Source organism: Portunus trituberculatus, chromosome 43, assembly GCF_017591435.1.
Source record: "Portunus trituberculatus isolate SZX2019 chromosome 43, ASM1759143v1, whole genome shotgun sequence".
In the NCBI taxonomy this organism is placed as follows: Eukaryota; Metazoa; Arthropoda; class Malacostraca; order Decapoda; family Portunidae; genus Portunus; species Portunus trituberculatus.
This window is the reverse complement of record NC_059297.1, coordinates 23,101,856-23,123,316: the sequence shown is the minus strand read 5'-3', so window position 1 is coordinate 23,123,316 and position 21,461 is coordinate 23,101,856. Positions and strand designations below refer to the sequence as shown.

The following is a 21,461-nucleotide window of genomic DNA, read 5'->3' as shown; positions in this document are numbered from 1 at the left end:
CATATGTCCCGACCTCCTCCCTTATTGTATACACTGTTACAACAATAAAGTTAATCAATCAATCAGGTTGAGCAGGGCTGCGGGGCTGAAGAAACAAGTATATGATAATGGCGACACGCTCTATCGGCCGTTTCTCCGAATTTTCTTGATGCGGCGAGTATATAGTAATTTTTTTCATCCTTCTGTTTAGAAGAATTTTTTTTTTCTTTCTCGTTCGTAAAAGGGGGTGAGGGAGGATAGTGGGAGGGAAGAAAGAGCGTGGGGTGAAGGGAAGAGGGAAGTAACAACAAAGGCGGGATAGAGGGGAGGGGAAAGACAGGAAAGGAGGAGACGGGGGGAATGCTACAATCTGAAAATTTAAGTGCAATGGCACAAAAATAATAAGTGGTACTGTATCAGATAACTGCAATGCAATTTCACAATTACAATGATTGAATGGTTCTTGTTTGGTTGAGGTGTGTGTGTGTGTGTGTGTGTGTGTGTGTGTGTGTGTGTGTGTGTGTGTGTGTGTGTGTGTGTGTGTATGATGTCAGGAGTAAGATCACTGACGCACCTTTAAAAGTCACCTAAAACTACCTGGAGTGATTGCATTTACATACTGTTCAGTAATGTTAGATAAAGGAAACTTTTTCAACGCAAAAGAAAGGGAAATGATACCGGTATTACCAGTATTTATTATAAATACCGGTATATCAGTATATAAATACTTCATATCAAAAAGGACGTTTCAGAATATCGGTACCGCTGTATCGAAGTTTACAAACATCATACTCCTCAGCCAGGGACAACCCAAAGCTGCTTTGTGATTGATTGTCTTCACTCGTGACGTCACGGTGATATCACAACCACGTTAGCCAATGAGCACTCTTGAATCGGTTAGCGACGTCCACGCCCAATAGCAAATTGGCAAGTGAGAACCAGCCTTGACTGACTACCGTGGAAAAAAAGTTTCGTCATACTGTGAAACGAGCTTTGCATTACGCAACTTGTAACATTACAATTAAACTTCAACATGATTCTGGAATTTCCTCAGCACTTCCAGTGAAAATTATTTATCATCCCTTACGAAACATGATGCATTACGTTGCAGCAGCTAGTATGTATAAAAATGAACCAGAAGGTGCAGGTTCAGTCAATCGCTGGACACAAGAGTGAAATCAACGCAACACATGGATCTTAGTAACAGAGCACTCGAATTTTCCGCAACCATAACACCACGCCTGGTCAGTGGACTGCCTACACATTATGACGCAGGAAACACAAGTGACCAAAGCTGTCTACATCACCCATCTCCGGGTTTGCTTGGGTCCCAGGCCCTAGAAACATGTGCGTTTTTATTTACCTTGATAAGTTATCTTTGATTACATAACATTATATTGGTGTCAAGCCATCCATAGATATATATATATATATATATATATATATATATATATATATATATATATATATATATATATATATATATATATATATGCTGCTCAGCTAACATCATTCACTGAGTGTTTGCTGCATGGAAGAAAGCTTATTTTGTTCAGTATTGACCAATTCCACAATCTCCTCATCGAAACTACGAGAAAAAAACGTTTTCTGTTATACATATTAAAAAGAACAAGTATGAATGGATAACTAAATCATTCTTCTGTTATACATATTACAAAGAACAAGTATGAATGGATAACTAAATAATTCTTAGCAAACTATTTTATTCCAAAATGTAGCACTATAAAACAGACATAAAATATCATTAGATTATGCAAACGAAATTACGCGAAAATTGTAATATGTCAGATTAATTCGTTGGCATCATATGGAAACGATGGAGCTCATGTTTTTGTACACATGACTGAGTCACTTCCTTTCATGAGAAATGTTTTAGGAAGTTCAATGTTGCCATCCGTACATCCTATAAATATAACCATTCCTATACTTACAGATGATACAATAGAGGAACAGGAAGAGCGGATCGACGGGTTCAGGAAAGTTAAAATGTTCGAAATGGCCCCGTCTGCTGACCCAGAATTGGAGGAACGTCGGCAACGAGCAATTTATGCAAAAAATAATCGCAACACTAAAAAGAGGTGAGGATGGTAGAGCTGTACAGGGGAATGATGGAGTTAGCCTAAACAGCGTAGCCTGTGTGGGCGGTGTCAAAGAGGAAATTAGGATAGTGATGTGCAGCATGCGCATCACGTACTAATCCTGATAAACAAGATATATGCTTGCCCTCTGTGTAATGAACCTTGCTTAGACATTATTCATAGTATTATCTGTCACGTGTTTCTATTATTCATGTATATATTCTATAGGGAGTTGGAGAACCTGCAGCATGATTCGTCAGCACTCCGCACAGCCAATACACAGTGCCAAGCGAATCTGACTCGCATGCATGGAGTGATAGAGGATCAACAACGCAAGATTGAACAGCTAGAAGAATGGGTTTCAGACACTTGCCACCAGCTACGAGACAAAGATGAGCAAATTCGGAACAGCCAGATCAAATTGTCACATCTGAAGGCACACCTAGAACTCATTGCTGACGGCCTCGACGATAATATGTCCCGCAGGCTACTGCTCAATCTTCTTGCTCAATCCTGAAGATGCCCTATTACATCACAATAAGAAAGTATTATACATGCAAGCAAGCTTGATCACACAGGCAACCGGCGCCGACCTGCAACAATATTACCATATAAACAAGTGTAAGCGTGCACAGATAAGGAAATGTATAAGAGGGTGTCAGCTCCGGCAGCCTGCTTCAACCCTCTTTGCTGTTAGCTGGAATCATTCTTGCCTGCACAGCCAGCATGGTTGGACACTACTGAATAGAAAGCAAGATGGGTGTTAACCTCCTGATAGCTTAAGTACAATACTGAGATAACAATTAAATGGAGGAAGCACTACGCTAACAGGAACGTTGTGAATAGGCTGTAGGCTAAAGTTAGCCAAGTTGAACTATGAATGTAAGCAAATTACAATAATCATTATTAATGTTGTTGTTGTTGTTGTTGTTGTTATTATTGTTTTTATCATTGTTATAATAAATAATGACTAACATTTTGGTTGTTGTTGTTGTTGTTATTATTATTATTATTGTTTTTATCATTGTTATAATAAATAATGACAATAACATTTTGGTTTATACATACATACTGTGTGTGTGTGTGTGTGTGTGTGTGTGTGTGTGTGTGTGTGTGTGTGTGTGTGTGTGTGTGTGTGTGTCAGGGCTCACAATGATCCATCTCCAAATCTACATTTATCCATTTTTTTCTTGAATTTGTGCACACTTTCTGCTGTTACAATCTCTCCACTTAATCCATTCCAGATGTCCACCATCCTGTGTGGAAAACTGAACTTCTTAATGTTCCTCAGACACTGACTTTTATGATCTTAGAATATCCTCTTGTTCGTCTATCTCCATCCTCCGTCAGTGATACCAGATCTTGTCTATTTATCTTTTTCATATTGTTTACTAACTTATACATCGTTATTAGGTCTACTCTTTCTCGCCTATCCTTCAAAGTTGGAAATTCCATTTTCTACAGCTTTTCTTAATAGGGAAGATTCTTTACTTCTAGGACCATCTTTGTAGCAAACCTTAAGATTCTTTCTAGTTTCTTTATGTCTTTCTGCCTGTATGGTGACCATACCACTGGTGTATATTCTAGTCTCGGTCTTATCATAATGGTTATTATCTTTTTCATCATACTCTTATCCATGTAAATCCTAATGTTAGTTAGTGTCTTGCATGTTGAAGCAAATAGTCCATTTATGTCTTTCTGGAGTTAGGGTGTCTTGTATAATCACTCCCAGGTTTTTCTCTTCACTCCTTTTCATTATAATCTTTTTTCCCATTTCATATTCCCACGTAGGTCTTCTATTACGTTTACCCATTTCCATTACAATGCATTTCCTGGTATCAAATTCTAATTTTAACTTTTGGCTCATTCCCTTATCTCTGAGGCTGGATTTGGAGTCGTCATTTTGAATTTTGAATTTTAAGTGAAGGGAGTGTGTGTGGGGTAAGTGCATGTAGTTTTATGTAAAGAAGGAGAGTTGTCTTTAGAGGGCAGGCTGTGAGTTGCTGTGAGTTGTGAGACACAAAGGGAAACACGTTCAGCGAGATCACAACTAGCTTTAATGGAAAGTTCACAGCATCCCTTGAACTAGTTCTATTAGATCTCGCTGGGAGTAAATTACCTCCTCCTGATATATATAAATATATATATAATATATATATATATATATATATATATATATATATATATATATATATATATATATATATATATATATATATATCACCGTGCTGAGGATCCAATTCGAGAGAGAGAGAGAGAGAGAGAGAGAGAGAGAGAGAGAGAGAGAGAGAGAGAGAGAGAGAGAGAGAGAGAGAGAGAGAGAGAGAGAGAGAGAGTCTTCTAATGGATACACCGTAGATATAAGATATTCGTATAAGATATTCGGTGTGAAAAAGTCACACAATACCCACGATACTGAAAGATCAAATGATTCAACTCAAGAAATAGACTAGTCACACGTTTTTGATGCCATGAACTAGAAATTATGAGACATTTCATATGAACACTAAGAATTGGCAAGGAGGGAAGGAGGGAGTGAAAGGAGCAGTTGTGGTTGAGTGTGTTACTTGACAAGACATCCAATATATTTGTAAAGATAAAATGAACCTCAAAAACGCAGTGCATCGTTATAGATGCTAATCACGTGGACACTGCGGAGGGCCTATATGCAGCCACTTAACAGTGATGAGCGTACATATTTAAAAAGCCGATGACTTAAACCATGGCATTAAAGGCGGTTTATCATACAATATTTCGATTTCAACAGAGGTGATTTTTTTTTCACAGGTACTGCTCAAGTTCCTGTTTCGTTGTTTCTTCAATTTTCTCCTACTTTAAATAATGAGAAAATGTCAGGAAAAGGAGTTTCATTATCATAATAATTATAAGGTGGTTCGGGCGGGCGGGCGGATGGGCACCCGCATGTGAACGCACATGCACATGCACGCGCGCGCACACACACACATATAGAGGGATTTCTGTCTAAGAGGCTAGAATGTATGGATTACCTAAGAAACAATGAACCGGACATAATGTGTGTGGTGGAAACAAAGCTAAGGCCCGAAATAAAGCTAGACTGGTTTGTTGTAAAACACTACAAAGTATGGAGAAATGATAGAAAAAATAAAGGAGGTGGTGGTATAATGGTTCTTACTAAGGAAGATCTGATAGTGAAGGAGGTGAACTATAGTAAGAGAAATGAGGAAGTGATAAGTATGCTTATAACAGATGGCAAGAGGGACATTAATATTATAACAGTATACATACCACCCAGAACCAGTGCTTGGGAATATGAACAGTACCAAATGGTGATGAGAAATACTCTAGACAGAATGAAGCAAGAACTCATCAGAAAGGATAGAGTGATGATAGTCGGAGACTTTAATTGTAAAGAAATAGTGTGGGAAGACTACGAAGTGGTGAATGGTGGTGAGTGGGCAGAGGAATTGTTAAAGGTAGCAACAAATAACTTGATGACACAGTGGGTGAGATCACCAACAAGGTGCAGGGGACAAGATGTTGCAGCAAGGTTGGATTTGGTATTTACCAGGGGCATCTCTTTGAAAGAGGAAATTGAACATGAATGTCCCTTGGGGTAAAGCGATCATGATGTCCTAAGCTTTGAGCTGGATACAGAATTAAGCACGAATAAGATTGTGGAGCACAGGGAGGAAAAATTAAATTATTTTAGGGCAAATTATAACCATATAAGGGAGTTCTTTAATGAAATTGACTGGTCCGTGGTATACCAGGAAAGTGATATGCAATTGAAATACGATAAATTTATGGATTTATATAACTCTGCTGTGAAAAGTTTGTGCCATATCACAGAAAGAGGACTTTAAATAATAAACAGTGGTTTAATAGAAATTGTGAAGAAGCAAAAAGAACAAAGAAAAGGCATGGAAGAAACTTAAGAAAAACAGTGATGTATTATCAAGAGAAGTTTACAAAACAGCAAGGAATAGATATGTTGAAGTAAGGAGAACAGCACAGAAGGAATATGAACAGAGGGTGGTGGAAAACTGTGATAGTGACCCAAAATGTTTTACAAATTCATAAATGGAAAACTAAATAAAAGGGAGGCAATAGAAAAGGTAAAAATGGGAAGAAGTATATGAGGATGCTGGAGATATAGCTGAAATTTTGAACGACAACTTTTGCAAAGTGTTTACAAAGGAGGAGCATTTTATGGGAGGAAGGCCTACGGAAATAAAGCAAATGCAGGACATCATGGTTACTAAGGAAGATGTAAGGAAAATTATAAGCAATCTGGATATTAATAAATCAATGGGGCCTGATGGCATATCTGGGAGGTTGCTAAAAGAATGTAAGGATCAATTGTTGAACCCCATATTTGATATTGTGGAAACCTCCATACGAACAGGATTAGTCCCGAAAGAGTGGAAAAGAGCTGACATTGTGCCTATATATAAGAATGGTAGTAGAATGGAACCGTTAAATTATAGACCAGTATCGTTGACTAGTATATTGTGCAAGGTATGTGAAGAAGTAATTAAAGCTAAGTGGAGTGAGTATCTAGAAAGTGAAAACATTCTGAGTGAAAGGCAGTTTGGTTTCAGAAAAGGAAGATCGTGTATCCAATTTATTATGTTTTTATTCAAGAGTGACTGACATACTACAACATAGAGAGGGATGGGTGGATGCTATCTACCTGGACTTGAGAAAGGCCTTTGATAAAGTACCACACAATAGACTGATGTGGAAACTAAAGAAGATTGGAGGAGTAAATGATAAACTAGCAAAATGGATGGAAAATTACTTAATGGGAAGAGAAATGAGAACAGTGGTGAGAGGAAGGAAGTCCGAGTGGAAGAAGGTAACCAGTGGAGTTCCACAAGGGTCAGTGCTTGGTCCCATCATGTTTTTTATTTATGTTAATGATATGCCAGTAGGAATTGACAGTTACATGAACATGTTTGCGGACGATACTAAAATTATGAGGAGAGTAAAGAATGTGGAAGATTGTAACAAGTTACAGGAAGATCTTGATAAAATATATGAGTGGAGTAAAGAGTGGCAGATGGAATTTAATATAAACAAGACCCATGTTATGAAAATGGGAAGAAGTAGATACAGACCAAACAGGGATTACAGGCTGGGTGATGAGAAAATTAAAGAGACCAATGAGGAGAAAGACTTAGGAGTAACTGTGCAAAACACTTTGTCACCGGAGAAACACATTAACAAGATATTTTGGAAAACATATAACATGCTTCAAAATATTGGCCTTGCATTCCACTACCTAGATGAAGGAATGATGAAGAAGATATTATGCACCTTAATAAGACCCCAGTTAGAATATGCAGCTTGTCTGGTCACCGCATATGAAGAAAAATGTGAAGAAGGTGGAAAGGGTACAGAGGCTGGCAACAAGGATGGTACCAGGACTCAGGGAGTTAGACTATGAGGAAAGACTGAGGAAGCTGGGGCTGACCACATTAGAAGAGAGAAGAACAAGAGGAGACATGATAACTATGTATAAATTGGTGAACAAGATTGACATATTGGACAGAGTTGATAAAGGTGACCACAAGTAATCATCTCCGAGGACATGGAAAAAACTAATAAAAGACATCTGTCTAAATGACGTGAGAAAATACAGTTTCCCGCATCGTAGTATTGATAAGTGGAATAAACTGAGCAGTGATGTCGTTGACGCGTGTGTGTCAATCAGATGAAAGAGAGATATGACAGGAGTGGACAAGGAGACAGGACACAGAGAGCTTAGCTCGGGCCCTGTAATACACAAATAGGTAAACACACACACACACACACACACACACACACACACACACACACACACACACACACGGCCCGGTAGCTCAGTGGTTAGCGCTGGCTTCACAAGCCAGAGGACCGGGTTCGATTCCCCGGCCGGGTGGAGATATTTGGGTGTGTCTCCTTTCACGTGTAGCCCCTGTTCACCTAGCAGTGAGTAGGTACGGGATGTAAATCGAGGAGTTGTGACCTTGTTGTCCCGGTGTGTGGTGTGTGCCTGGTCTCAGACCTATCCCAAGATCGGAAATAATGAGCTCTGAGCTCGTTCCGTAGGGTAACGCCTGGCTGTCTCGTCAGAGACTGCAGCAGATCAAACAGTGAATTACACACACACACACACACACACACACACACACACACACACACACACACACACACACACACACACACCGCGTAGTGTAGTGGTTAGCACGCTCGACTCACAATCGAGAGGGCCGGGTTCGAGTCCCGGGGCGGCGAGGCAAATGGGCAAGCCTCTTAATGTGTGGCCCCTGTTCACCTAGCAGTAAATAGGTACGGGATGTAACTCGAGAGGTTGTGGACTTGCTTTCCCGGTGTGTGGAGTGTGTTGTGGTCTCAGTCCTACCCGAAGATCGGTCTGTGAGCTCTGAGCTCGCTCCGTAGTGGGGAAGACTGGCTGAGTGACCAGCAGATGACCGAGGTGAATTACACACACACACACACACACACACACACACACACACACACACACACACACACACACACACACACACACACACGAAAAGACAAAATAAGAAAAAAATTAAAAAGGGGAGTGATGGAATAAACTGTTCAACTAATGAAAGACGATAAGATAAACATGACGAAAAGAAAAAAAAAAAAGCATACACTAATGTTAAGAACAAGGAAAAAAAGCCAGTCATGAAGGAAAAAGGTGAGTGCATACGGGAAAACCAACGAAGAAATTACAAAAAAAGAGGTAAATAAAATAAACGAGAAAGAAAAGCAAGATCTATGCCTTTCATAAGAACAAGGAAGATTGTGAAGATATTCGGGTAATTAATCTACTAAGGAGTGACGGAAAGTAGGTGTGTACAGTTAAGCAAGAATACAATGCTTTTTTTTCCCTTCTTCATAATGAGACAATGAAGCAATTATTTACACGAAAGCGGGAGTATTACGAAGAGAACTGAATAAAGGATTGGAAAGGGTGAAATTATCAGAAACTCTTATCTTTTTTTTCGTGAGAGAGAGAGAGAGAGAGAGAGAGAGAGAGAGAGAGAGAGAGAGAGAGAGAGAGAGAGAGAGAGAGAGAGAGAGAGAGAGAGAGAGAGTCAGTCAAATAATAATAATAATAATAATAATAATAATAATAATAATAATAATAATAATAATAAGCGCAACAACAATACACATAAATAAATCTTACACGTGGACTGAACTCTCAAATGCTTGGGTGTTCATAATACATCAATTTTTACGTCTTAAAAATCCAGTTATTAAAGTGTTGCAGACCATTTTCGTGATCTTTGTGAGAGTTAAAAAGGATGCTACTCCATAAGTACAAAACAAACAAAAATTAAATAAAAAAAAATATAACCTCACGAAATTCCATCTCTGTGGGCAGTGAGGACAATTGTATTCTATCGAGACCTCAAGCAAGACAATGTTAATTTTTCAGAGCAACATTTCACTTACTTCACGAGGATTACGAAGCACACCGGCGCAGTTCTGAAGCTGACCCGCCCTCTCCTTTCGAAGCACCTAACAAAAAAGTAGAATAAATATCAGTCTTGTTTATGTGTGTGTGTGTGTGTGTGTGTGTGTGTGTGTGTGTGTGTGTGTGTGTGTGTGTGTGTGTAAGCTTCTAATAAGTTGTTTGTTTTGAGAGAGAGAGAGAGAGAGAGAGAGAGAGAGAGAGAGAGAGAGAGAGAGAGAGAGAAAATAAATGTTACAACAATATCGAAGGATAATAAGATATATTAAGAAACTTTGAGAACATCACCAGAAGATGGCAAGATAAAATGTACAAACCTAATAACTATTTTTCAAGTGTGTGTGTGTGTGTGTGTGTGTGTGTGTGTGTGTGTGTGTGTGTGTGTGTGTGTGTGTGTGTGTGTGTGTGTGTGTGAAAAAGAGTGATGTGAACATACGAGAAAACATTCCCTGGGAGCAGTGACCGGAAAATGAACGAGAAAACAACAATACACGTTACTCTTCCCATTCTTATGTAGCAACTTCCCTTAATGAAATCACTCCTACTAAAGTCTTGACGACAGTTGGGGAAAAGCAAACCCTCAACATGTCGTAAGTGCCGGGAAGACATGATGCTGCTCATGGTGTACAGCTAGACCGTGCTGCTGCCTGTCCCCGCTGGATTAATTCTCAGTCACACGGACTTTCAAGATGCGTTGTGGCTGCGTCATGGTCTTGTGATGAGATCCGCTATCTTGTGACTTCTCGCCCTGTCCTGCTCTTCCCAGTGTTGTTCCCACGTCTCTCAAGGAAAGGTGAGGCCAGTGAAATTACACGGTGGGCATTAAGGTCAGTCACATCGGCGGGCCTTTAAAGTATGCAATTCGTGTTTTCCGTTGCCTCTACTTTCTCCCTGTAATATTCGTTTCATGTCCCCGCTATACATTTCACTTTCACCCTATATTACATCCATTTCCTCCTCTTTGCTACCTGCATGTTATCATTTAACATTCTCTGCTTTATAAATTCCTCTTGTTCTATATTTCATTCACTTTTTGCTCCTTATATTCAACTACATTTTCCCTTTTAATCCTACATCATACCCATCTTCCTGTCTTCTGTCTATTTCACACTGATATAGCAACATTTCTCTCGTTCTTTATTACATACACTTTATTCCCATTTTCCCAAGTATCGCTAACCGTTTCATACTCTTTGCTTCAGGCTTCCTTTTCTTTTCACTTCAGGCTTCCTTTTCTTTTCAGTCTTTTTTTTTCATGTGTCTATATCCCACTTAGTGAGTGTTTAAGTGTGAACAGTGCGTAGTCTGAACGGGCCGATTCACGCTCTTCATTACGTCTCATCACTCCAAGCCACCATTGTTCAGTTCGCATGCTATACACGATAACGATCTTCCACACGCCTGTAATACTGTCCGAACGATATAACGAGGACCACATTTTGAAACCATTTAAACTGACTTTCATAACCATTACTTAGGCAAGTCAGAGAGATTACTTGGTTTTTGTGGAAGTTTTTCCGTCATTGATGATGTTGTAACCCAAGAATCAAGATATGAAACATGTAAGAAATTTGAATGAGCGACAACAATGCATTATCTTCTTTGAAATATCAAGAGTATGAACCCCTTGAAGATCTCCAATAACTTTCATTAAACCCTGTAGCTTCCTTCGAAATATTAAGTGTAGTAGTTATGAACCCACCTTAAAAACTTCCAATAACTTCCATTAAACCCTGCAACTTAAGTCAAAATATCGAGTAGTTATAAACCTCTTGAAAAACCTGCAATGCCTTCCATTAAAACCCTACAACTATCGTCAGAATATTAATAGTACTTATGAACCCCTTGAAAACCTGCAATAACTTCCATTAAACCCCGTAACTTCGGTCATATTATCAAAAATAGTGATCGCGCCCTTGAAAAACCTCTAATAATTCCTATTAAACCCTGTAACTTCATCAAAATATCTGAAGTAGTATACTAATAACTTCACTACTTGAGTCTTTAGGAGTAAGTTTGGATAAGACGCCACAACGTTTGAAAATGTAGTCCCTGAATTTAAAGTTCTTTACAATCCCAAAGCTGCAAAGTAATAAAGCGTGTCTCCCTCAGGATGGCGACGGCCTTGGTGCGGATGAGCGCGTGTCTCGTGGTGGCGGCGACAGCGCTGGTTGTCGCCGCCCCGTCTGATGTGGAGTTCGTTTCGCCCTTCTTCACGCCAGCCATCACTGGTAAGTGGTCAGCTGACAATAATTTTCCTGACAACTTATAACTTTCTAGACACATTTCCTTGCATTACAGTCTAGAAATAACAAAACGTAACTTGTTCTCCCTCTTGCGTGACTGAGCTTTTTTTTGTGTGTTCTAAATACCAGTGAATGCCCATAACACTAAACAGGTAAAGGATACAAGTCTAAATGTAAGTGAACACCAAGCGGAAACAATTAACTTTTTAGATACTAAAGGCTGGTTCACACGTGCTAATTTGCGACTGAAATTTTACGTCAGTAGAGTTTCCGATTCATCCTCCTAGTCGGAAAGTGTCAAACGTAGCGACTGGAAAGTATCGACTAGTTGGCGCCTTGGCGGGAAGTGAATGTAAAACAGCTACCCGCCAAGATGTCTTTCTCCAGTGACAATGCTGAAGCTGTGGTTGCTCTTCTTTTGGCGTACAGGAAGAGTCAACAGAAAAGAAAATGCCTGGCTAAGCAGAAGGAAAGAAAGGAGTGTTTACCACACTAAATTAGCCTACATTTCTCTTAAGAAAATTGTTAATCTTAAGACTATGCACAATTGCGATCAAATTAAATCCTGACAAGACTTCAGTCCTCACCTCCAACAACACACTGCACTGAGGGAAACAGCTCTAGGAGAGTCGCGCTATTTCGTACATTTTTGGTTTCTCCAATCGCTAGACACGGATTTTGAGTCGGAAACTCTATCGACGTAAAATTTCAGTTGCAAATTGGCACGCGTGAACCCGCCTTAACAATATAGTACGTGGTACACACCAAAGTCACTAGAAACATACATTGGTACACACTATGGAGAGAGAGAGAGAGAGAGAGAGAGAGAGAGAGAGAGAGAGAGAGAGAGAGAGAGAGAGAGAGAGAGAGAGAGAGAGAGAGAGAGAGAGAGAGAGAGAGAGAGAGAGAGAGAGAGAGAGAGAGAGAGAGAGAGAGACGAGACGAGACGGAGAGATGCAATCTATGTAAAGTGAGCCCATTACCAACAATACATTATGGTGGATGCATCATGAGACAAAAAGAAAAAAAACTTGAATAAGAATATAAGACATCATCATTTTGTAGTAATCACTAAAGATATTCATTTCAAGACCTTAATGTTCATTTCAGATAATTTCTTGCCAAATATTTTTAGTGACTGCTATAGAACGGTGTTGCCTTATATTCAATTTTCGTTTTAACTCTTTATTCCACATGTGTTTTCATCCACACAAAGATGATCTCAAACATATGAAGATATCCACCTATTACAAATGCAAAATATACCAACCAATTGACTGAGTTAAGGTATGACACATTTCTTACTGTGAGTCAACATGCTAGCAATTGTAACAATGTATTGGAATCAGATCAATACAATTTCAAGACAAAATAAATGAAAAATTGCTCAACATTATGGCAAATGTGTGGAGAAGGGCTATCCTAAGCAGCCAAGTACTGGCCATGAACGCACAATCTTAAGAAAGGCATGAACTAATGTATGATTCAAAGGTGTTATTGATATTGAGAATGAAGAGTCAAAATAAGTGCCACACATCAAAGGTCAAATGACACTATTCGAAGTAAAGCATATACACTAAAAGAGGATAACACAATGATGAAAGGCAAGATGGTTCAAACTTAAAGAACCCTATCATACTTCTGGTATTTGGCAGAGCCCCCTACAACCCCTTCATCCAATATAGATAGAGCAGAACCACCCTCATGTAATTCCTTTCATATCTAATTTCATCCATTCCTGTTCGTATGATAAATAAAACTAAGGTTTTGTCAAGCATATATAGATTTTTGCCAAGGAACCCTTGAAAGGTTTTCATAGAACCCTGGGTTTGCGAACCACTGATCTAGGTTATAACATATAGAACAAATCGGAACAATGTGACTTTGCTGAGGGGATAAGATGATGTCAAAGAGAAGTGTAGTGATTCTGTCAGTGTATATGTCCCACCACAGTCAAGTAGAAAAGGAGGAGGTAAGAGTAGAGGCCACTTCTCTTATTCAGTGTTAGAAGGTATGTCTACTGAGGCTGAGGAAAAGCTGTCTGTATTGCAAGTGGAGAGGGAAAACTCTATTATTCATCTGCATCTGATTTTACTCCTCTAAACATCAGCAATATCACATCTCACTTGCTCCTCCAAAGTGTGGTATCATGTTATAAATACACATGTCAAAACAGTAAATGTCTTATTCAATCAAAACCTTTCATAAGCTCCAAAAATGATAAAGTACAACAAACAATTTTTTTCTCTATGTTGGTTAAAACAATGAAAAACCAGCAACCAAAAGTATAGAGAAGAGAGAAACTTGTAAAAAACACATGCAAAGCTTTACTGTGTCGTGCAGTATCATGACACAAGGAGATTATGAGCATGTGATAAGCCAGGCATCACCAAATGGCGGACCCCGGTCCGGATCCGGACCGAGCGATGGTTCTGTCCGGACCCGTGACCAATCTGCGGCCGGGTGACAGCGGGGAGGGAGGGTGTGGCGGGTGGCTGGGCGCCGTGCAACGCTGGCGGGTGTCAACAGGCCAGTGAGAGCGTGAACACTCTCAATTTCCTGCAGTAGGAAGGTCAAGCTAATATGCAGGGTGGCAGGTATGACCAAAGGGCGTGGTGGGTATCTGGGTGGCATGCACCTTTCACCATGGTGACGAGGTGGTGGACGGTGGCAGCCAGCAGGCGACACGCGGGCAGTGTATAGTGTGGGGTGGGGGTGAGAGCGGGGTGGCTGGGACCTCATTAATTTGAGAGAAAAAAGGGTTTTTTGGCTCTGCTCGCAATTTATTTTATTCTGAGATTTCTGTTTTCTTTAATCTGAAATAAAGGCCTTAAATTTATTTGCCTGGGACTACTTTTATTTAGGGCAAAAGAGCTAGCTGTGCACTCTGTTAAACATTTCCTGCATTGAAAATAGACAATAAATACTGTTGAATCCATATGAAAATGTCGACATAGGGAACGGCTATAAGACACAAGCTGGACTTCCGTTCGGACCTTTTACTTGGGGGAAATTTTAAGAACTGGACCTCAGTGACTTTTAATTGAATACCCCTGTGATAAGCTGTAGGTACCCAAGCCTGTGTCTTCAGTCAACTCAATGCTCTCACATGGGCATAGGTCTCCTGGCTCACTAAAAAGGCAATAGACTGTTTCTGTAAAAAGGGAAACCATGAAAAGGAAAAGAGCAACAAAGTACATAAGAATTCCTTGTACATACTTGTATGTAGTGACAGTTTCCACATAATATAACCTACTTTCTCAAACATTTGGGCATCTCAACTAATTTCTATTTTCATGATTCTAATGACAGACTATGATGGGGTTCTGCACTATCAATTTGAAAAGCACCCATAACCGTCTTTCTGAAAGTTCAAAGCACTTGAATTATGAAATCTAAGTACAGTTGTCCACAACTCAATAAAGCAAGCTGCAAAACAGTTTAAGTGTGGATGAGTGACGTTACCTCAAGATTTCTGTTTGACAGCAATATGATCAAAAACTTCCATTTACAGAATGTGGACAGCCAAGATGCTGCAGTTTCCACCAAGTGGTTAGCAGTCATTGGACCCCCTTTTTGAGCAACACAGGAGGGTGTCCAATGAAGTGAATGGTCTCAATCTTATTCACACATCAAACCAATACATTATCATCATATCTGACACATATTTCAAAATAATTCATCTGAAGAGGGTGACTGATGGCATTTTAAATAGCAACAGCAAATCACAAAATGACAACAAGGAAACTTTAGGAAAAACTCAGATAAAAGTAATTTATGCAGTGCTTATATCAGCAACAATTGGTGATTTATGGCTGGCAGACAAGCCCAGATAAGAGGGATTTATGTAGACTAGTGGTTACATTAGCAACAACTGGTACTTCACAGCTGGCTAGGCTGAGGCACACCAATATCTCATAATCAGCAACAGCAGTTTTCACATCAGGGTTACCCACATCCAGGCCCACTGTGGATATGATGGCAGTATGAGTTTCTCCACAACCTATACCAAACCTCAGAGGTGCCCAGACTTAGTAGGAATTGTATGTCAAGTGGAAACATTAATGGAAATCCCCAGAGTACCAAACAAACCAGAGCAGCTCTGAGTACTCCCTACAGCTGAATTTTGCCTGATGCCAGTCCCACCTGTAAAGGGCAAATTAATACTGCATCTATGAATTCCTCTCACCACTTAAAGAATGAGAAAAATTACCATGGGTGGACAGGTCACCAACCCACCACAATCTTTAGCTTGAGTACAGAAGAGCGAGATAGAATACAAAGGATGGTAATAGTATGGTAGATCTAACTATACAAAGTCAAGACACTTGCCTGAAAAAGAGAGATGGCAATTGCAAGGTCACCATGTGATCCTTACAGACATGAAAAAACTGTTATGTTACTTTTAAAAAAATTGACATACATAAGTTAGCTTCCTCATCCTTCAGCAGCAACACTTAACACCTCTCCCTATATCTCTTGTAACTCCCGTTCCCTTGTTATTAATCTATACATGTTACCACAATACAACTCATGGATGCATATGTCTTAGTAGGAGTAGATTTGTGTGCTTTACTAAGATGTTCTGGGTTAAGGTAAAACAATCAAATTTCCAATAGTTGATGCCATGCCATTTGCTCTGAGGCCAAAATTACATTCTAATCATATGACTTTAATAAACACCAAGACCATGCTACATTCTTGAATTAAGAATAGTCTTTGGTTACTCTCACCCCACATGTGTCCATCTGTTGAGTGCTAACTTTACCAACTTTCAGTTTCAACCATAACTTTTCAACAGACATGGGCTGTGGGGAGGACGTGGACGACGATGAATGTGAGACACGAGCTGAAGTGTGCTCTGGCATCTTCCCTGACCCTGATACAGATGCAACAAACTCCAGTGAGCCGTTATCATTAGATTTCCAGGCCTGCCTCATTGCCAACCAAACCCCACAACTCCCCACACAGCCCAGCCTTGCACCCATGTGTATGTACAATACTATATATATAGTACCTACTATTCAAAATAAAACAGGGGAGGGCTGATCCAAAAATATTTAATCAGGAATAGGCCTTGAGACTTGGCAGCCATATAGCTTAATCTTATTTCAGAACCCATCACATCCTACACAAAATAGAAGTTGAAGAGTCAGAAGCCATAAACAGGGAAACATGAAAATATGAAAAGCAAAGATAACATATGGCATTGCAGCAATACAGGTGTATGCCTTAAAAAATCAATAAAGTATAACATTATACCTAACATACAAGAGATCATTAACAAAGTAGAGGAATACTGAGAATTTAAACAGTTGAACTTGGTCAATAATTTTAGGGTGTGCAGGAAAGTAACAGCCAACCTGGGACTAGGTGCACTAAAGGATGCACGATTCCTTCCAAAGGCCACTTGCCTTTTCTTGCCCTTCTCATCATATAGAGCTTCTCATTCTAAGTAATTTGAACCCATACATGTCCATCACAAATTGTTTATAACACTGACAACAACTTTTAGATTTACTATTTTTGGAGGGAAGGAGCTAATACAGTGTGACATCCATGCATGCAATGGACCAACAGGCATTGAGGAATGCTGTTAGGTCTGTTCATTCTTGTATGTATGCATATTTTCAAATTATTAGCACATGCATGAAATCAATCAAGGTGATTGGTTCTTTTGTTTGAGCCATGCAGCCACTGGTCAATAAAAATTAAACATTATAAATTTTGCCAATCAGAGTGGTTTGTTGAGAGAAGCTACTTGAATTAAATCCAAATCAGTCTATGGAAGATGTCTGCATGGGCTGAATGTCGTCTCAATTATTTCCATTGTATCGGCAGATTTTACGAAAAGAAATAAGGTAACAACTTCATATTAATTTCTTAGTGTTGCTGATCAGGTTAGATTAGTTTGCTTTGGTTGGATCAGTTTAATTGGGTTAGATAAAGTTATTTTTTTCTGAAGACATATGCATGTCGCCTCAACTCAACATTACATAGGTTAGGTTACGTTATGTTAGCTAGGTTAGGGTTAGGTTAGTTTTGTTTATATAGATAAGTTTCAATAGACAGTGGAGGCGAGTACTCGATCTCCACAGCAGTAAGTCAAAATTTTAGATTGTTACTTTTGTGGTACTTTGTGATAACAAAAAATTTTCTTCTGATACATTTTGGTATGTTTTGTATTAATCTTTTCTTGCTTTCTTCGCAATGCAGTACATTAAGGACATGGATCGTGTTTTTCAGGCGGAGGGGAATAAAAATAAATAAATAAAAAAAACTTATCTGCGATGGAAACGAAGCGCATTCATTCAAAACAGGTCAAAAACCACAAGAAAAATTGTTTCATCCTGAAGTGAGAGTATGGTTAAAGACTAAATTTATCCAATGGGGCACAAGATACGCCTCGTGTGTAATTACTCAATAGAAAAAGAACTTGAAGCAGGCTGGGAATCACTAGGCTACAGGATAAAGCCTCGTTTAGATTTAAGAGGTCAGATTAATTTTAATTTCGAAACATGTAGATTATTTCGAGATTGAAAGTGATATGATCAGTGTGAGGAGTGAGCGGCGTGTGGCGGCACGAGAGCATGCAGGGGCAGCCAAGAGTAGTACACATCACCAGTCACCACCGTGGTCAAAGCCTGTTAGACTGGTAATGCGGTACACTGTTTTATTTTGCCGACAAACAGTTACCACACAAATTCAAATCACGTAAAAATGGAGAATGAAATGGTCTAGCCTTGAAATACAGAAAATACTGTTTTTCGAAGACAATTTAATGCGCGCGGGACGGTTCCTCGGGGACAGTGCCAATTTAATTTCTACTTACTTTTCGTTCGTCGACGTTTTACACTTTCCTTGCACCATCAATGAAGACTGTTCTTAGCTCCTGGGCCAAGGATGGCAGCATGATGGATGGCCCAATGGGCCTGTCCCGGGGCTACCTGGCGGCTGGCGGTGGTGGTTTGGTCACCACATGTCACGTGAACCACACGGCACGCATGCATCCTTCTTGATATAACGGAGAAAATAACAAAGCCAGTCTGCTGCAATATTGGGGCTGGATTCAAGTGCACTCCTTCAACGACACAACTTAGATGCAATCCTTGACCCACACCACAGCACCCTGACAACGGAAGAAACAAACTCAACGTGGCGTGGCACAACTCACATCTGCCTACTGAGGCGTGGCGGGTTTCAAACTTTCATTTGCTGCTTCAAAACGCCAGGCGTCGTTTATGTAAAACTTCAAATTTCGAAAAAGGACAAAGAGCTTCCATGTATGAAAGGACTTGACTCACAACAATACTACAAGAAGGATGGAGTCGAAACGTTTTTGTTTAATTAATATTTCTACTCCCCACAGTTTTGCTTCAGAACCGAGAACAATATTGATTTCCACCATTATTATCTGCAATTAGGTGGAATTTTAGCCCTAGTTTCTGATTTTTCCACAAAGATAAGCTTAGAATAAAGATTACGAGAAGAAATAACTATGGAAGAGACAGGAAATTATGATATTCTTATTTATTTGAGGATTTCAGTAACTAAATGATTGGACAGAACTGTTTGTCATTGATGATAAAAAAAAAAAAAAGTACAAGAAATCAACATATAGGATACGGTGTGAGGTTGTCATCACTCATCAATGGTATAATGGGTAACACAAGCTCAGCCCCCGATCCCATAGGCAAGCCCAAAATGTAATTACTTTGTTTGAGGGTAATTTAAGCACTATCAGGGTAACATTTCTTATATATAGATGATCTTTAGAAAAAAAATTAACAAACAAGGTAATGTTAAAAGTAAATTTTAGATATTCAGGTTTTGCCTGGTGTAACAAATATGTATTACAATGATGAAGATAAATTACTTATATAGTAAGAAAAGTGGGTACAAGTGAAAAAAAAAAAAATCAATCAAATCCTGTATACTGCTGTAGTGTGACTAGTGTCCAAACTTTCCATTGACAAACACACCTGCACTGATGTTATGTACCATGTATAAGTCAGCTTAAGTCTTCTTTCCTTTCTTTTCTAGTGAACTTACCTGTCATCCCAATGCCAATGCCAGACATGGTTCCATTTCGTTTCTGTGCCCTCAATGTCACTGGCCTGGTAAGTCCTGCCCTGCTTGTTTGATGTGGTGTAAAGTGCAGTAGAGAGGCAGTGTGCTGTGTGACTTAGTTGGTGAGATACAAGCCACAAGGTTGTTGTATAAGATTCTAGTAGCATGTGGCTAAGCATGCAGTTCTGTTTAATTCTGGCAGTGAAAAGCAGTACACAACCTTGTGGTGTAGAAAGGGAGTGATGTGGCTGGCTGTTTTGCAGTAGTATAATAATTGTCTTTGTAATGGTACCTACAATGTAATAATATTACATACTATGTAGTCAGCAGGTGTTTCTGTGTGGTGCTAAGGAGGTGCATTAGTTATATTAAGTTGTGATGAAGTAGTAAAAAGAAAAAAATGGAGGTTTGTGTTAAAGTGCAGTGCATTATTTTCTTATATACCCTAATGCAAATTTTAAATGCACTAGATTACATATTGCTACCATTCTGTTGATGGGTGCTCTCTTAATTTCTTTTTTTAAATCTTTATTGTTCAGTATTATTTTTTTTTCTGAACATTACGCAGTTTCAGTAATAAATACCTTTTCAAATGTATGAAAAATATACAAAGATCAAGACTAATTTTTGGAGGATTATGTAGATTTCACTAATTTAATTCCTGCTATGCTATAAACCTAAGAATATCTACTATGTAAACTGTTTTTTGAAGTGTTCTTCCAATATGCAGCTCAAGCCAGACATGACAGTCAACCACACTGCTATTGGTGACTTCCTGAGGACTGTGGTGCCCCCAGATGTGTCAGCAGATGTGGTGGTGTCTGCTGTGTCTGCGTGTCCCAACCCATTGCTGCATTCCCTGACGGCCTTCATGCACTGCCTGCGTGCTGCTTGTTTGATTCTCACAACATCTGATATGATACCCACAAGGCCCACTCCTTCTCTCATTATTTCACCTTATTCTGGAGCACCTTAGCTATGTATTCTCATCCTAGTCACATTCAGGCAGTCATGTCTCTCTCTCTCTCTCTCTCTCTCTCTCTCTCTCTCTCTCTCTCTCTCTCTCTCTCTCTCTCTCTCTCTCTCTCTCTCTCATATCCTTGTCACATCACAGGATCTCTCTCCCTTGCCCATCTCTGTTGTATCCTTCAAGCACACAGTGAGTTCTTTTCTTTCTATACCTAACCCATTGCATGTTTTTTTTTTGTTTTGTTTTTTTGTCAAATTCTGTTCCAGAGAATAAACTTTAACATTCTACATAAATGCAAAGGTATCACTTACCAAGTTTAAAAAATTAAATTAGGGAACAGCCTTGGAAAATTAAGGAAGACTGAGCCTAAACTGTAAATTCAAACAATTTTTTTGCTACTGCATGTAAGGAAATTATTTAAGATTCATGAATGTTCAAAATTATTGCTTATGAAAGTGGATTCCAATTCTTGTGATTCAAAAAATAAAAACTTTATCTTCCTTCACTACTACATACACAACATATAAAGCACATGGCCAAAGCCTCAGCAGTATATACCACTGAAGTAAAGATATAAAAGTCAGTTAAAAGGTAAAAACTAAATTCTGGAAATCTTA

The 21,461-nt window shown here is 39.2% G+C and overlaps 3 protein-coding genes across 11 annotated transcripts in view; 2 read left to right on the top strand and 1 right to left on the bottom strand.

Moving 5' to 3' along the window:
* LOC123518313 overlaps positions 1 to 19,459 on the bottom strand; it is a 38,573-nt gene extending 19,114 nt beyond the window's left edge. For 2 of the 5 annotated variants that reach the window (XM_045279069.1, XM_045279070.1), the window contains exons 1-2: positions 18,637 to 19,459; positions 9,540 to 9,605 (exon numbers count right to left, since the gene is read on the bottom strand). In XM_045279069.1, coding sequence (XP_045135004.1) covers positions 9,540 to 9,605; positions 18,637 to 18,674 — 104 coding nt within the window. In that variant the 5' untranslated portion in view covers positions 18,675 to 19,459. The remainder of the gene's footprint in view (positions 1 to 9,539; positions 9,606 to 18,636) is intronic. The other 3 variants (XR_006678753.1, XR_006678755.1, XR_006678754.1) reach the window with 3 other exon arrangements.
* LOC123518312 overlaps positions 1 to 21,461 on the top strand; it is a 301,357-nt gene extending 279,896 nt beyond the window's left edge. For 4 of the 5 annotated variants that reach the window (XM_045279061.1, XM_045279059.1, XM_045279060.1 and 1 more), the window contains 4 exons: positions 11,671 to 11,789; positions 16,606 to 16,794; positions 19,848 to 19,924; positions 20,605 to 21,461. In XM_045279061.1, coding sequence (XP_045134996.1) covers positions 11,671 to 11,789; positions 16,606 to 16,794; positions 19,848 to 19,924; positions 20,605 to 20,850 — 631 coding nt within the window. In that variant the 3' untranslated portion in view covers positions 20,851 to 21,461. Of the gene's footprint in view, positions 1 to 10,182; positions 10,352 to 11,670; positions 11,790 to 16,605; positions 16,795 to 19,847; positions 19,925 to 20,604 lie in introns of those variants that run through there. The other variant, XM_045279064.1, reaches the window with a different exon arrangement.
* LOC123518314 lies at positions 905 to 2,997 on the top strand. Its single transcript, XM_045279071.1, has 3 exons — positions 905 to 1,326; positions 1,934 to 2,078; positions 2,307 to 2,997. Exons 1-3 carry the CDS (start codon positions 1,170 to 1,172, stop codon positions 2,593 to 2,595), a joined length of 591 nt encoding a protein of 196 aa, XP_045135006.1. The 5' UTR covers positions 905 to 1,169; the 3' UTR covers positions 2,596 to 2,997.